This window comes from Acinonyx jubatus, chromosome F2 (assembly GCF_027475565.1).
Source record: "Acinonyx jubatus isolate Ajub_Pintada_27869175 chromosome F2, VMU_Ajub_asm_v1.0, whole genome shotgun sequence".
Lineage (NCBI taxonomy): Eukaryota > Metazoa > Chordata > Mammalia > Carnivora > Felidae > Acinonyx > Acinonyx jubatus.
This window is the reverse complement of record NC_069394.1, coordinates 25,907,474-25,922,605: the sequence shown is the minus strand read 5'-3', so window position 1 is coordinate 25,922,605 and position 15,132 is coordinate 25,907,474. Positions and strand designations below refer to the sequence as shown.

The window sequence follows — 15,132 nt, the reverse complement described above, 5'->3', positions numbered from 1 at the left end:
CATATACTCTTCTGGGTCTGAATTTTACTCAACATGAGGTATGTGAGATCCATCTCTATTTTTGCATGTGGTTGTGAGTTATTTATTTTCAGTAATATATAGTATAGCATTTAATTTTGTGAAGACACCATATTCATTTATCTGTTCAACATCATTTGGTCATTTAGGTACTTTGTATTTTAGCATGAATGCAGATGGTGTTGTGAATATTCAAGTATGTCTTCTGAAGAAGATCTATTTCTGTTGGGGACATAGCTAGGAGCGGAAATAAATACTGGGTCATGCCCCATTACTGGGTCATCAACAGTAGCTCTAATAGATACTGCTTTAAAAAGTGGCTGTGTCAATTTACATTTCCATTGCCAAATCTGGTTGCTTTGTATCTTTGTCAATAGTTCATTTTTTTTTCATTCGTTCCATTCTGATGAGTATGGTGTGGCATTGCCTTGTGGTCTTACATGAGTTTTTAATGATATTGTCTAAAATAGATGTTAAAGACTAACAGTTATACACACACCCACACAAAACCCTCCTATTGTGGGTAAGGTACTATGTGAAATAAAGGATGACTACCACATTCATCTTTCCCTTGAAGTATTTTTTTTTAAGTTAACCAAAAAAAAATCATTAATATATGTATTAAAAAATCCCAAAACCCAGAGTATGATAAGTAACATTCTTTAATATTATTCATTGACATTGTAGCTCAAAATGCTGAATATGCTTCCACTCTTCATTGCTTTAAAAAAAAAGGATATAAAATGAGACCAAATACACTGAAAACATAAGCAATTATAAGACAAGGTTATTATTGCATAATGGGCCAGTGATTTGGATTTGGAAAAGATTTGAAATATACAACAATATTATTTTTCAAACTCTTTTTAAATATGTAAGTTGTTTTCTTTTCCTCTCCACAATGAGCAGGAATCTAAGAGCCCTCATAGAAGGAGTCCAGAAATTGAGTCAGTTGTTGAAATGTTCTTCAGTATAAAATTGGTAATTGGCCCTAGCTAGATGCAAATAAAAATGTTGCGTGTAGGTATGGCAAGGAGACAATGCTTTGCCATCTAGAGTAATTGTTATCTATATTTATAAAACAACATAAAAGTTGAAATTTAGATAAGCCAATTTGACATTTACTATGGAATAAAACTAAGAAAAACTAGAGAATAGGAAAGTAGATGGACAAATGACAAGAAAAATGTTTTTTTGCACATAACATATTTTTAGAAAAATGCATTCACTCTCATATGCACTAAGTTAATATGTGGGGAAATTAAACATTTTGTTAGATGACGGTATTAAGAAGCCCATTGTTGAGTGTAACCTTGCCTTTCTAAGACTTACTTTTTTCATTTGTAAAATGGTGTTCTAGGGTTGACTTTAAGTGTAAATGAGCTGATATATGGGGATGGCTTGACACAGTGCTTTGCACAGAAGAAGGGTCAGCAGATGTTAGCTATTGTTATTATTCAACATGAGAGCTGATTGTTTTTTTTTTTTTTGTCACTCCATCCTAGCCAGCCACTTTATAAAAGGAAACTTCTATTAGTCAGATTATGATTTAAACAAAAAAATCTATTTTTATTACATCACAACAAGGTAAGACCTTCAAAATTCTGCTAAAGGTCAATGAATCCAAGTAAGAAAATGGTACTAAGAGACTCCTATACCGTAGGCATTACCGAATATAAAGATTTAGAAGACCGTGAATAACTCCTGGTCTATCTGAGGGGAAGTTCAAACATTCTGCTAAGTACTATAAAGGTGATTAAAATAAGTCAGGACAGGAGGATAGAAACAGAAGTAACCCACTTGTCAGAAGGGTCAGCAGAGGCTTCCGAAGGGAAGGAATCTCAGAAATGAGCAGAATTTTGTAGAGGAGCAGCTCGAGGATAGATATTACAAGAAGAAGGGGCAGATAGGTAAGGACACACGATCTTAATAGAGCAGTGGGTATTTGAGGAGTAGTGAGGACAAGCCAGTGGTTTCAACATCATAGTATCTTCTCAGAAAAGTGATCATTAAAGAAGGTTTATGAAGACAATTACTGTTACAGACATAATGGGAAAGATTTGGGCTTAAAATCAAAATATCATGAATATCTAGATTTCAGTTATACTTATGTCACCAACCATGACATTGACGGTGTCATTTAGACTCATGTGTGTCTTTTTTCTGATCCTTAAGTTTTTAAGATTGGATTAGACTGTGCTTTATCTAGTGACAAATCTACCTTTAAAAGCTCAAGGGTTTTTTGTTTTGTTTTGTTTGTTTTGTTTGTTTTGTTTTGAATATAGTCCTCTACCATCCCCACCTCAGATCTCTAGTGGACTAGAACACATAATTAATATTTATTTATTTATTTATTTATTTGAGAGAGAGAGACAGACAGACAGACAGAATGCGAGCAGGGGAGGGACGGAAAGAGGGGAACACAGAATGTGAAGCAGGCTCCAGGCTCCGAGGTGTCAGAACAGAGCCCAATGTGGGGCTCGAACCCATGAGCCGTGAGATCACGACCTGAGCTAAAGTTGGAGGCTTAACCAACTAAGTCACCCAGGCGCCCCTAGAACACATAATTAGCCTCTTGATTTCTGAAATATGTCTAAGGAAAATCTCTTATGGTATCATTGTAAATAAGGAGCAATATAGGCTGGATGATACCATGGTTAACTGAATTTGAAACATCTGTCTGTATTTGAACACCTTGACTTAGTGTTAAGTGGTGAAGGGGTTACTGATGGTATGTTTGAAGTATCTTATATCTTAAATATTTAGATACTTAGATCTGTTCTAGTCAAGATCGTATAAACCCCTAAAGTCCTGATGATCATGAGTATTTAAGAAAATTCTGGCAATAGATATAAATATAAATAAAATGTAAGTTGTTTCAAAACGATCTCACAAAAACTCTGGATAAAGACTAATATGATAAAATATAAGTGGGGTAAACATAAAAGCCTCAACTGCCCTCCACTAGGGCTATTGAATCAGGATAAAGGTTAAGGAGTCATTTCGAGGTTAAGCAAATGGAAGAGATATAAGCAAAACAAACAAAAACAAACAAACAAAAAACAGGATTATGGGGAGTGGTGATGAAGACATATAAATGACAATGAAATATATAAATATAGGTAGGGAGGTAATGTGCTTTCAGAAAAAAGAGCACTTGATGTGGAGTCATAGGATGTATATTCAAGTTCTTTGTCCAATCTTCACAGGCACCTTGGCTTTGAGTGTATAATAAATAACCTAGTCTAGTGAGTTCAGATTCTTGTCTATAAAATACAAATAACACCTACATGACTTCACAAGGTGTTTGCAAGATTCTACTGATCCTTGATAAAATCAATTCTTAAAAAAAGGGCTTGCACTGAAGATCGAAAAAAAATCAACTGTACAAATATACAATTTTAGGATTTGGGCTTTAAATGAGTATTATGATATAACAGCAAAAAATTAACAAACATGGACGGGCTTCATTAATGGAAAATATTTCTGGAGTTAAATAATGCCATATTGTGTTTTCTTCTGGAAAAACACATTTTGGAAGGATGTTGATATCTCTGGATATCAATAAACTGGAAGACATCCAGAGAATGGTGATTAGAATGGCAACGGCAATGAAAATATCTTGTGATAAAAAATTGAAGGAAATGAGGTCTGGGAAGAAGACCTTGGGATAAAGGTTTTCTTGATCATGATCGCATGATCATGGGGGCAGCAGACATGAAAACATCATGGGCACCGTCAAGTGACTTGGTGTGTTGCAGAGTTAGGGTGGAGATAGGATGAGGTTGTTGTTTGGGTTGATTTGTCTAACTCCAGAGGGCAGAACAGGAATAACAGTTGCAGAATAATTTTCAAACATTTAGAATTGTACAAAAATTGAGCAAATTTTCCCAAGAAAGAAGTTTCCTGTCGACACAAGTGTCAATATCAGGCCAGTTCATCATCTTTCTGGAACTCTAAAGTGGTATACTAGGTGACAGGTTACACTGTATTACCTTGACAATTCTTCCCAACTTTAAGAGATTATCCTTCATATAACTTTGGTTACCCTTTGGAGTAGTTGTACTTCCAACAAATTTTGTTGGCTCTTAAAGGAAAGCATCTAAATCTGCATTTCTTGCCATGTAAATACAGATTTAATTAACACTTGCAACCTGTGAAGACGCAAAACCTTAAGTGTTAATTAAACCTCTATTTACATAGCAAGCAGTATGTAGCCTTCCATTTTCTTGTATAATACAAGGAAGCTTATTTTAAACTCCATTAATCCACTGCACACTGGAATAATAGGATGCTCCGGTTAACTTCCAGCGAAGAGTCTCGTATTATGGAGAACAACAAAAACCACAGTTTACAAAGTCTTCTACTTCGTTCCTGCTGTTCAGTACCAGAATACTCATTTTAACTTTTTTCTCAATAATTTTTAATTTCATTATAATAATAATTCCAATATAATCCTCACCCGCAATAAAATGATGTATAATTTTAATAAAGGCAAACTTCATTTGTGAAAACACAGTGAATTCAAATGTATTAAACATAAGCTTTAATTTTAAAAATTGTAATAGCATCTTTCCATTGTTGAGATTGTTTTTTTAAGATTTTCTATAGTAAAATCAGTAAGTACAGAATAATAGTAAAAATCAATAGGAACAATTTAACAACAGAGCTAAAAGGAAAACTACTTCTCCAAAGCAGTTTTTAAAATGAATAAATGTACCCTTTTTTAAAAGATTAGCACATAGATCTTTAGGGAAATAATCTTAATCCATTTTTGTTTCGATACATTAGGATCGCTATTTTCCCACTAAGGTGTTGCCTTAATTACTTCTGCAAGCTTAGAAGTTTGGTTGTATTGCCTGAATGAACCATATTTAGTTCTACAGAACCTTTCATTTATTTGTTCAAAAGACATTTATTAACAACGATCATACGAACAGTGCAATTTTAGATTCCCATTCAGTTATGTGAGATATATCTGCAGTTCTAACAGAAAAATGATATACAAGTATTTCTGGAATGGTTGTAAATTCATATGACGAATATAATTATCATAAACAATCATAAACATGTTAAAAACAATGTATATAAAGATGTCATGTTTGCTTTACAATTGGCTCAGCTCTTCAGATCATCTTCCTATTGCCTGTGGAACTTTTAAATCAACCTCTTAATACCGTGAGAGAGACAAAAGCCATCATGTTGGAGAGTTTGTTGACATGAAAATTCCCAATAACATTAGTCTAATATACCAAAAGAAAATAAATATCTCTTACATTACCCTTCTGGTAAAAACATAAGTGTATTTAATACTATGGAAAAGTAAATATAATCCTCTGCTCCGGTTACTCAGATTGAATTTTGTGTTAGCATATTTTAGTACTGATCTGTTTTTGCTCATGCAAAATGACATTGTAAAGGACAATGAAATAAAAATAGATGCAATGAGAATTCAGAAGATAGTCCAATTATCATTGCATGAGGCAAATTACCTTTTCCATGAGTTACATCAACAGTCCACGTACAATTCAGAGAATTTGGATAAAATTCCGGGTAACCAGGTGATAATATTGTTCCACTAGGCCCTCTAACATCTCCTCCACATAATGCTGAAAATACAAAGAAATACAGTCATATGATCAGTCATAGTTAGAGAGGCAGAGGCTGAACAAATCTCTCCTCGCTTGAAATAGAATGAATCTGATTTTCTTTGCTTAAGCTACTTCTCAGTAATAACAGGAGTGTGTAAAAAACCTCTTCCAATGCTAGGAAATAGTTTCATCCACACAGCCCTGGAGAAGAAAAAGGTATGTAATAGCCTCTGGGAATTAGCCTCAAGATAACGTAGCTCATCTTCCCCCATTTGAATTTGAAGTACATACTTATCTTATACATTTCTAATTACAAGTAACATTTGCATAAATTGGTCATAAATTAAACATGAGTAATTAATTGTTTAGCAGCCCCTCTTTTATTAAGCTTTAAGAAAATGAATTGTTAATTATGCAAAATCATTTATTTTAGATTCCTAAAGGGGTATGTGTCATTCTTCATATAATTCTTTTTAAAACAATGAGCAAAGCTGCAGAAATTTTGAAGGCTGCTTCTGCACTTTTGCCTTTCTCCAGGAAGTGTCATGAAGAAACTGGAATTTTTGAGAAGCTATAGCTTTTAAGCAAATACTTTAAGGTATTAAAAATAAATACATGTTTATGAGCTAAGGTCGAATAAATTCAAATGTGATTCATTTTTTTAAAGAAATTGTAGTTTAGAATGCCTTCTACCACATTCAACAACCATCAGTGGTTATGGTATACCAGATAGTTTTATCAGTATTAAAAATTCCAGGTGGAGATGCCAGCTCTCCTGGACATGGCCAAGGAAATAAGAGCTGTGAATGCAACATATGGCCTTGTCTGCTCTGATCCTTCTTTAACTTCCCTGGAACACAGAAAGGGGAGTTTGGCCTTATGGTTTTCCATGATTTCCTCCAAGTAATGATGCTCAGAAGAGTTGAGGCAACGTTGGCTACTATTCTACACTGACCTGACTAGAAATAAGTTGTCTGCAGTTCCTATAAGTGTTTAAGCACGCAGGCTTCAATATAGGTGTGTGTGTGTGTGTGTGTGTGTACACACACACACACACACACACACATATATATATATAAACATTTACATATGTATACAAACTAACATCCATTTCCACTTCTCCTTTATTATTTCTTTTACTCCACCCAGGAGTAAACGAAGATCTTTTCAAGTGCCTCTCTTAAAGTTGTCCTATAGATTGCCTCCCTGAAACCAAAATAAACCCATGCTTTCAATTCCATTTATTATCAATACATTGCAATACTATGCACAGTTTGCTACCTTAGGCTCCTGTTTAGAGCCTGCATAGGACTTCATTGGCAACTATTATTATTGAACCTCTCAAATTTCCTTTCAATTTTTAAAACAGGCCCATTGCATTTTTGTGATCAATTTAAGAGCTAAGTATACAATTTCCACTGTATCCTGCTGATAATGGTGGTGCTAAGTTGACCTGCTTTTACTTTCCTTGTAATGCATATGCTTTCTACTTCTTGACAGAGGACTGTTTATTTTTTTTCCCTAGATTATTTTTACATATGTCAATTTATTCTTAATACACTATATTTCCTTTTTTCACTATTGTGAGAGCTGGAATGAATGAATGAATGAATAAATAAATGTAACATGGTATGAATTTGTTGAGTGAAATGTGACGAATGAAGGTGCTCTATCATGTGAAAGGACTACCTTTCACACAGCTAGATTAACACTTAGTGAACAGAGAATCAAAATTAAGAGAGTTAAATTAATTTGTAAATTAAACACAAAAAAAAGAGATGTGAAATTTTTATTCAGTACATCAGACATGTGCTCCTGTGCATGTCTGTGTAACCAGCATGTGTACAAGTTGTAGACAGAAAGCCCTCTATACATCAGCATTCTTTGGAATAATGCGACTTTGTCAAATCTCCTTTCTGTACTTGGAGGATTTCTTGACAATTTTCTGTCAGTTACACCTACCACATCTGTGTTGAAGACAGACCATTAAAGGGACTTTCTGCAGATAATTGAATAAAGTTAGAGAAACATAAACACATGAATATATTTAGGAAGAATGGTGCATAACTAATATACTACTAATGACCATTTATATTATTACTTTGATTATAACCAGATGATAAACATAGAGTGCATTTTTATGACACAGGGGAGATTTCTGTTATTTGAAAATATTAGTAGTAGATAAAGACCTCGAAAGGAACGGACTTAAAAATAGAATTTCATGGTATATTATGGACAAAGAGTGTGATTTAGGTCTTTTTTTCTGAAAGATGAAACTAAAAATATGAAAACTATGAAAATGCATACTTTATTTTATATTGTAAAACTTAGGATAAAATTCCAAGTGCTCACTAGTTTTTAACAAGAGAAAAACTACCACTCACATTGAACTTCCAATGTGACAGGTACTATTCTGAAGACTTTTATTTTTATTAACTCCATTAACCCCCATATCAACCCAATGAGAAAAGTGCTGTAATTATTCACAATTTATAGATGAAAAGGCAAGTATGGAGGAACTCCAGCAGTCTAGTTCCAGAGTCTGTGATCTTAAGCCAACTCTTTTTTTTTTTTAACTTTTGCATTTCGCAGACCAATACATTTTCTTTCTTTCTTTTTTAAGTGTTTCTTTATTTTGAGAGACAGTAAGCAAGAAAGCAGGGGAGGGGCAGAGAGAGCAAACCCCTAGCAGGCTCCATGCTGCCAGAGCAGAGCCCCATGCAGGGCTTGAACACATGAACAAGGAGATCATGACCTGAGAAGAACCAAGAGTGGGATGCTTAACTGACTGAGCCACCTAGGCACCACTTAAGCAGACTCTTGAATCAAGTATTGATTTGCTTTCACAAGTTATTTTTTCTACCAAAAAAAATAATAATAATTATAGCAAGCTATGATGTCCTTCACCTATGTTTAATTTGTAGCATTCCCCTCAAATGATCAATCTATATAAAAACTATTCAAGTATATTTTTCACTTTCTCAGAGATTCATTTCAATCCTTTCATATTCAAATCACTCTCTTTTGAAAGCTCCTAAAACCTAAGTGTGTCAGTATTCTTGTCTTTAATTGATTTATATCTTATGAATTCTCATTTGTCAATGGTTTTTATCTGTAATTGAAACAGTCTTCCATCAGCAGCAGCCACAGCATCATTTTCATCAACCTAATGAAATCCTTCATCTTTCTAAATGAGATTATTTTACATTGCAAATATTTGGAATTGTATTTGCTTTGTATTATTGGTTTTTTGAACAATCACAAGAAATTAACGACACATGCATTGATATAATGCATAGTGATACATGCTAATGCAGGTTGAGTTGGATTAATTTTATAAGTGGTTAATTTATTACAGAATATCCTGTCAATCTGATGATGTTTGCTTCTCTAAAAAGTCCCCTTCCTATTAGAATGCTAAGAAAGTATAAGAGGAAATCAGCCCATTAGAATCACTCATGACAAGACTAAAATTGTAAGATGAATGAAAGAAGGTAAATCTTACATGTGATTTTATTTTACTTTGAGATAGAAAATGGAACTCAAATATATTATAAAAAGATACAGTGATACACAGAGCATTAAGAAAGTTGCTCCAATAGTATTTTTTAAATTCAGTTTGAGAGAACACATGGCGATTTGTAAGGTAAACTTCATTAGAATTAGAGTGTCCAAAAAGGATGTCATGGATCTCTTATCTGTTTTTGTAGGTCACCTCTTCTAAAGAAATTCTAGTTTATCCCATCAACCTTGCTGATGGATGCCATATGTCTTTAGGGATGCAAACACTTTTGTAACAGACATAATAGGTTTCTATGTTCTTGTGAATGGGAGATAGACAAATTGTATATCCAGTGAAACATGGCAGAGAAATTAGGGAATGATAAAATGTACATGGGTACATAATACCCAGTTACTTTATATTAGAGCAAACAGCTGGCAAGGAGAAGCATATAAAAGGACAGAGATTAGTAGCACAGCAAGGTCACCATGATAGCCCAAAATATGAGTTGAGGGCAATTAGCCAGACATACAATGATCTTGGCTAGTAGTTGATTCCTTTTTCCCTCTCTGATTTTTGCCACATATGATTACTACTTTTGTCACATGATAAGTATCAGAGTTTTAAAATAGTAAAGTCTCCTCAAAAGCCAAGCCCTTGGATGTTATTGCCCAGACCTGTAAAATTACACCTTGCTCTTTGTTGTGATATATACCCGGCAAGCATTCAATTGTCTAACTCGAGCAGACAATTTCTAGACTGAGATCCATTAAAACATTTTGAATATTACAATGGAGCACAGAAATAACCACCTAATACATATCCCATTATGATTTTTTTGTTTGTTTCTTTTTAATCTGGAATTTGTTTTCTTCTATTTCCAGGTTTCCCCAATTTGAACTGTAAACCCATATCAGAAATTCTTTTTACTTAAGTACCATGCATATTTGCTTATCTTGAACTCTTGGATACTAAACATCAATCCATATACTCTTTTGCTAGTTTAGCCTGTATACTCAAACCTTTTAATTATATGGGACATTTAAATTTAATATTTTAATAATATGGAAGAAATAAGGGAGATTATGAGTTTAAGTACACTCAGTTCAATTGTGTGTTCTGCCTCTACGCCGTGGGTGATCCTGAGCTAATTGTATAATCTCTCTAGTATCTAACCACCACCCCCCTACCCAATAAGATAGCTATAGTGTTTGTAAAACAAAATGGGATAATATGAGGGTGAAATTGCGGTGCCAAGACAAAAGGTGAAAATAAGGCTTGTGTTAAGCAATTCAGAACATACGGCCCACCCAACTATTTATCAGATAGGTAGCTATCTTAATTAACAATGCTTAGTTCCTAAAGGGTTGAGTCATACCAGGCATATGACCTCAAATTTACCCCTAATACTCCTGACAATCTTCTGTCCCAACTACATAGAAAATACCACCTGGCTGTGACTTTTGACATACACACTACTTTTGACACTTTTTGGTCAAAGTAGAATGCTATCCTAGCTTTTCTTGTCTGACCTTCTCCAGAGCCATTCAAATCACAGTTCTATGAAAAACACTGTAGAGATATTCAAGAGTGAGATCCAATAATGTAGCTAGTAAAAACTGTGTGAATGTGTGTGTGTGTGTGTGTGTGTGTGTGTGTGAATAGAATTTGTTATGTCAGAAGATGTCTTTTAAAAATATATGTTAAAGAAACAAGAAGAATGTATGGTTCTTGATCTCAAGAATATAATAAGGAAAATAAGAAAATGAGTATAACTGTTATCTCCTTCAGTAGCTCAAGAATATAGACAGTGTTTTTCCATGAACAACAATATTTCTTTAGTGCCTACACAGTAAAATTAATGAATACTGATTTAGTGAATCAGAAAGTGGTTATAAGTTAACAACAACAAAAAAAATGCCATAGCAAATAAAGAACTACAGGGTCCAAGAAAAGTTGAGATTTTGCCCAGATGCCTTATCCACAGAAAGCATAAGTCAATAACCTTTAAAAACTTACTAAGATTTTGACACAGCTTAGGAGAAGTCTAGGACTTTCTAGTGTAAGGGGGGGGGGGAATATGGATGGAGGAAAAGGGTGGAAATTATATATGCAAAATCAAAACATAGTTAAGTATTCCTCAAAGGTTAGGAAGTATATTTCATTCATTCTTTTCATTCAACACGAAATAATGGAGTCTCAACTGTGTGACAGGAGCTGCTCTTGGCACTGAGGGCATAGTAGTAAACTTAACAAAGTTCCTGCTATATAAAACTGCCATTCTGGTAGAAAAGTGAATGGTAAATACATAAAGGTATTAGAGAATGGATAGTACTATAGAGAAAAGTATAAATGGCAATACAGGTGCTACTCTGGTGAAAGATAAGGTATCAAATTGTCAAAACAGCACAGAATCTAATTGAGCCATTTCTGACTTGAGGTTTAAGTTTCCTTGGTCAACAATGAAACAAGATAAATTTAAAAAGGATCAGTTTTTACTCAGAAACCTATGTATACAGAAAAGAGACCTGAATTCAAAGTACTCTTTCCATTTGAAAAGAATTGATAGTAAAAAGGATAATGTATCATTTTCTAGTCACATATTCCAAGTAGTGCACTATTTAAATAGCTATACACAATTCTTAAAATAAATATGTGGCATCACGGAGGAAAGAATGCCAAATGTATAATTGTGCTTCCATTTTAAAGAATTTTACTACTTTACTATTATGGAGAATGTGAGCAGGGGGCAGTATAATAACGGACTTACGTATAGGATCTGAATCTAGGCTACCTGAGTTTCAGTCCTGACTCTGCCTGACACAGGGCAAAATACTTCATCTTTGTTTGCCTTAATTTTCTCACCTGTGAGGTGGTGACCATAATATCATTCAGTTTATAGTTATTTTGAAGATAAAATGAGTTAATATATATTAGTATTAGTATTATTTATAATGTAGCAGTACCAGCACATAGTGAACCGTCAATAAATGTTAGCTGTCATCATTATTACAACCAATCATAATTGTCTAGTTTGCTTTGTGAATCAGTTAACTACGGACTGTGAAAGAGTCCATCATCACAAGAGATGATCTGTGTGAAAGTGAAGCATTCTGTACCTTGAGTATCCAGGTGATCAAGGCCAATCAAGGTCACATTCTTGGATGAGGGAAGGGAATTCTATTTATTCACATTTCCTCCCTTTATCCTAGGAAATTTGGATTAGTTTCTTCTGGGGAAAATGTTTAGGTTGGAGGTAAGAAATAATCAGGTCAGTATACTAGATAATAGGGTATTGAGTTCAGTTCCAGTTAATGAAAAATTAAGTAGTTGCTTTATACAAAACTCAGACATTAATAAAAAGGAATAAATTGAGCCCATGTCAAGTTATGCTCAGTATTAAATAGGAATATAACATAGGACAGATCTAGATGGAGGTTCAAAGGGACAAGATCTGATCTTTCAAAAAGTTGATGCCTTGTAAGGATGCAGGAAGGAGACAGAAACTGAAAAGGACAGAGTCCACATGGTTAAGGATCATAAATTCCATGATTAGTAACTTGAACTTTAATCCATAAGCAACAGAAAGCCATTAAGTATTTTTGACATGGGTATAATATAAAATAATCCCAGTGTGAAGGATGGAAGTTAGATTGACAAAAATGCTCTGATGTAAGGTTGATTGTAGTTGCACTGGCAAGAGATGATGAGGGTCTGTGTTACTCTAGATCTATTTACTTTTATTATTAATAAAACTTCAGCATGTTGGTATACTGGGGGCGTTATTTTTATACTCCTGCTTCTTCTGACATTACCTCCATACCTTTTTATCTTGGTGAACTTACTCATGTCAACCATATGGCTTTATCAGGGCGTGGCAAACAGTACCTTTACACCACTATCTTTTGTCTCAACCATAGAAACAGATGGATAAATGTCCTGGACAAGGCCAATGATAATGGGCCCTTCTCCTTTACTATAGTAACTGGTCCAGGTATGGACTGATCAGAGATATTCCCTTGGATTTTTCTAATTGGAACAAGGAAGAACTTTCATTCTTGTCTGATACTGGAAATATGTGACTATAAGTTTCTATGCTTCTAAGAGTGTATTTTCCACCACTAAACCCTCATGTAGATAAGACTGGCTATAAGTAAAGAGTATTATGTCAAGGCACAGAGAAAAGCCCAGGTAGAAAATGGATAGAGCCTTGCAAAGGTTTGAATTCACACTTATAATTATCTTTAAGAGGTACACCAATCCTGCCTTTTCTAAGATTTGAATAAACAACAAATTCTGCTTTTATTTTTTAACATCAGTTTCTGTTGGGATCTGTCACTTACAATCAGAAGAATGCTGACTATAATAAATAGTATTGTGCCAAACACAAGGAAGATGTGCTGAGGATTCCTTTAAATCTTGTTATAAAAACAAATTGGCTTAAAGCTGTTACTGAAAAATGATGGTACTGAAAGTACTTGAAAAATTAATCATAAAATGACAAATGTGATCTTCCACCTTGAACAAGAATAAGTACAGAACTGGGAAATAGTGTTACAAATAAAATTAAAGCCCAGGACCAAATAATGCATAGATTTACATTGTGTGTGCTTTTTGAGAAAGGAGGTATGAAAATACCTCTCAATCTTAGGGAAGCAGTTTCCTCCACTGTATTTTCACATACATTTTCTGAAAAAATAAAGCATTTCTGACTTATTCTACATGGAAACAAAGAAGGGGTAAAGACACTGGAAAAACACTCATTATAACCAGAAATTTGTCACCACAGGAGAGTCAGGGTACATTGTCATAGTGCTAACTAGATAGAATTTGAACTAGCCCATGTTGCTTTCCAAGGTGGGAGGTAATGTTCTCTCCCTTCAGTGCATTCATTAATACCAATCTGACATTTTCAAAGCTCTTTGTCGAAGGTTGATGAACACAATATGCACTTAAACTGGCTATCTCAGCATATTTTGAACATATATATGTCATCATTAGGCATAGGGTTAGTTTGGCTGGTTATCAATATTGTTTTTTTTTCTTTTTGAAGTATAGTTGACATATAATGCATTCTTTATTTTCTGTATTAATGGTCTGGTAACATATAATTACCAAAATTCAAGATGATCTTTTTAAAATATGAAATATTTGTAGTTGTATTAAGTCTCACATTTTATAAATACTATATTGATTTCTTTTTTGTTTATAAGTTAGCTTATTTTGCATACTGAATTAATTCTTACCATCACAGGTTGGGAGTGGATGACTCCACCAGTGGTTTTTTTCACATAGAAGAGGCTCTTCATGGCTCAGCCTATATCCTGGATCACAACTAAATGAAACAGTAGAACCGATGGAGAAATCATGACCATAGCGACGGCCATGTACAGGAATGCCAGGGTCCAGGCAAGAATAAGTGTTCACTGTAACACCTAGGAGACAAAGGGAATATGACAAAGAGTAAGTTTGATGGATTTGGATTTGCCAAAATTGATTCTTATTTCTCAAACAATTGTGATTTACGATTTTCACAAATAAATGAATGTGCCCATTACTTTATGTAAACAATCAGCAATTTGTTTAGCAAATTTCTTCTGACATTTTCTGTCAACAAAGTCCACATTCAGATCATTTGGTTCTATGAGAACCTGATGAAACTGTACAGTTACCTATCAAAATTTATAATGTCATAAATTCTATAGATATAAATCTATAGCAATAAATGAAAGTATGAACACAAGTACCTTTGTAATAAAGCAGTGCAACTGCTCTGGTGGCTCCTTGTCAGGGTTTCAACAGCCTGTAGTGCTCTTGGTGTCTCCAAACGATAATCTCCCTTGTGACTTATAATGCCTAACTGACATCCTACCATGACAATGCCTTTCCCTTAATAAGACATGGTTTCCAACCTTGGCCCTGTTAAGTTTTTAGATTGAATGACTTTGCTGTGGGGCTGTCCTGTGCTCTGCAGTATGTTTAGCAGCATTCCTGGCCTCTACCTCCTCCATTCATGAC

At 34.2% G+C, this 15,132-nt stretch overlaps 1 protein-coding gene across 6 annotated transcripts in view; it reads right to left on the bottom strand.

Annotated features, from left to right (window-relative positions):
- CSMD3 (CUB and Sushi multiple domains 3) overlaps window positions 1-15,132 on the bottom strand; it is a 1,242,277-nt gene that overhangs the window by 392,223 nt on the left and 834,922 nt on the right. For all 6 annotated transcript variants that reach the window (XM_027064013.2, XM_027064014.2, XM_027064015.2 and 3 more), the window contains 2 exons: window positions 14,361-14,549; window positions 5,511-5,627 (listed from right to left, as the gene is read on the bottom strand). In XM_027064013.2, coding sequence (XP_026919814.1) covers window positions 5,511-5,627; window positions 14,361-14,549 — 306 coding nt within the window. The remainder of the gene's footprint in view (window positions 1-5,510; window positions 5,628-14,360; window positions 14,550-15,132) is intronic.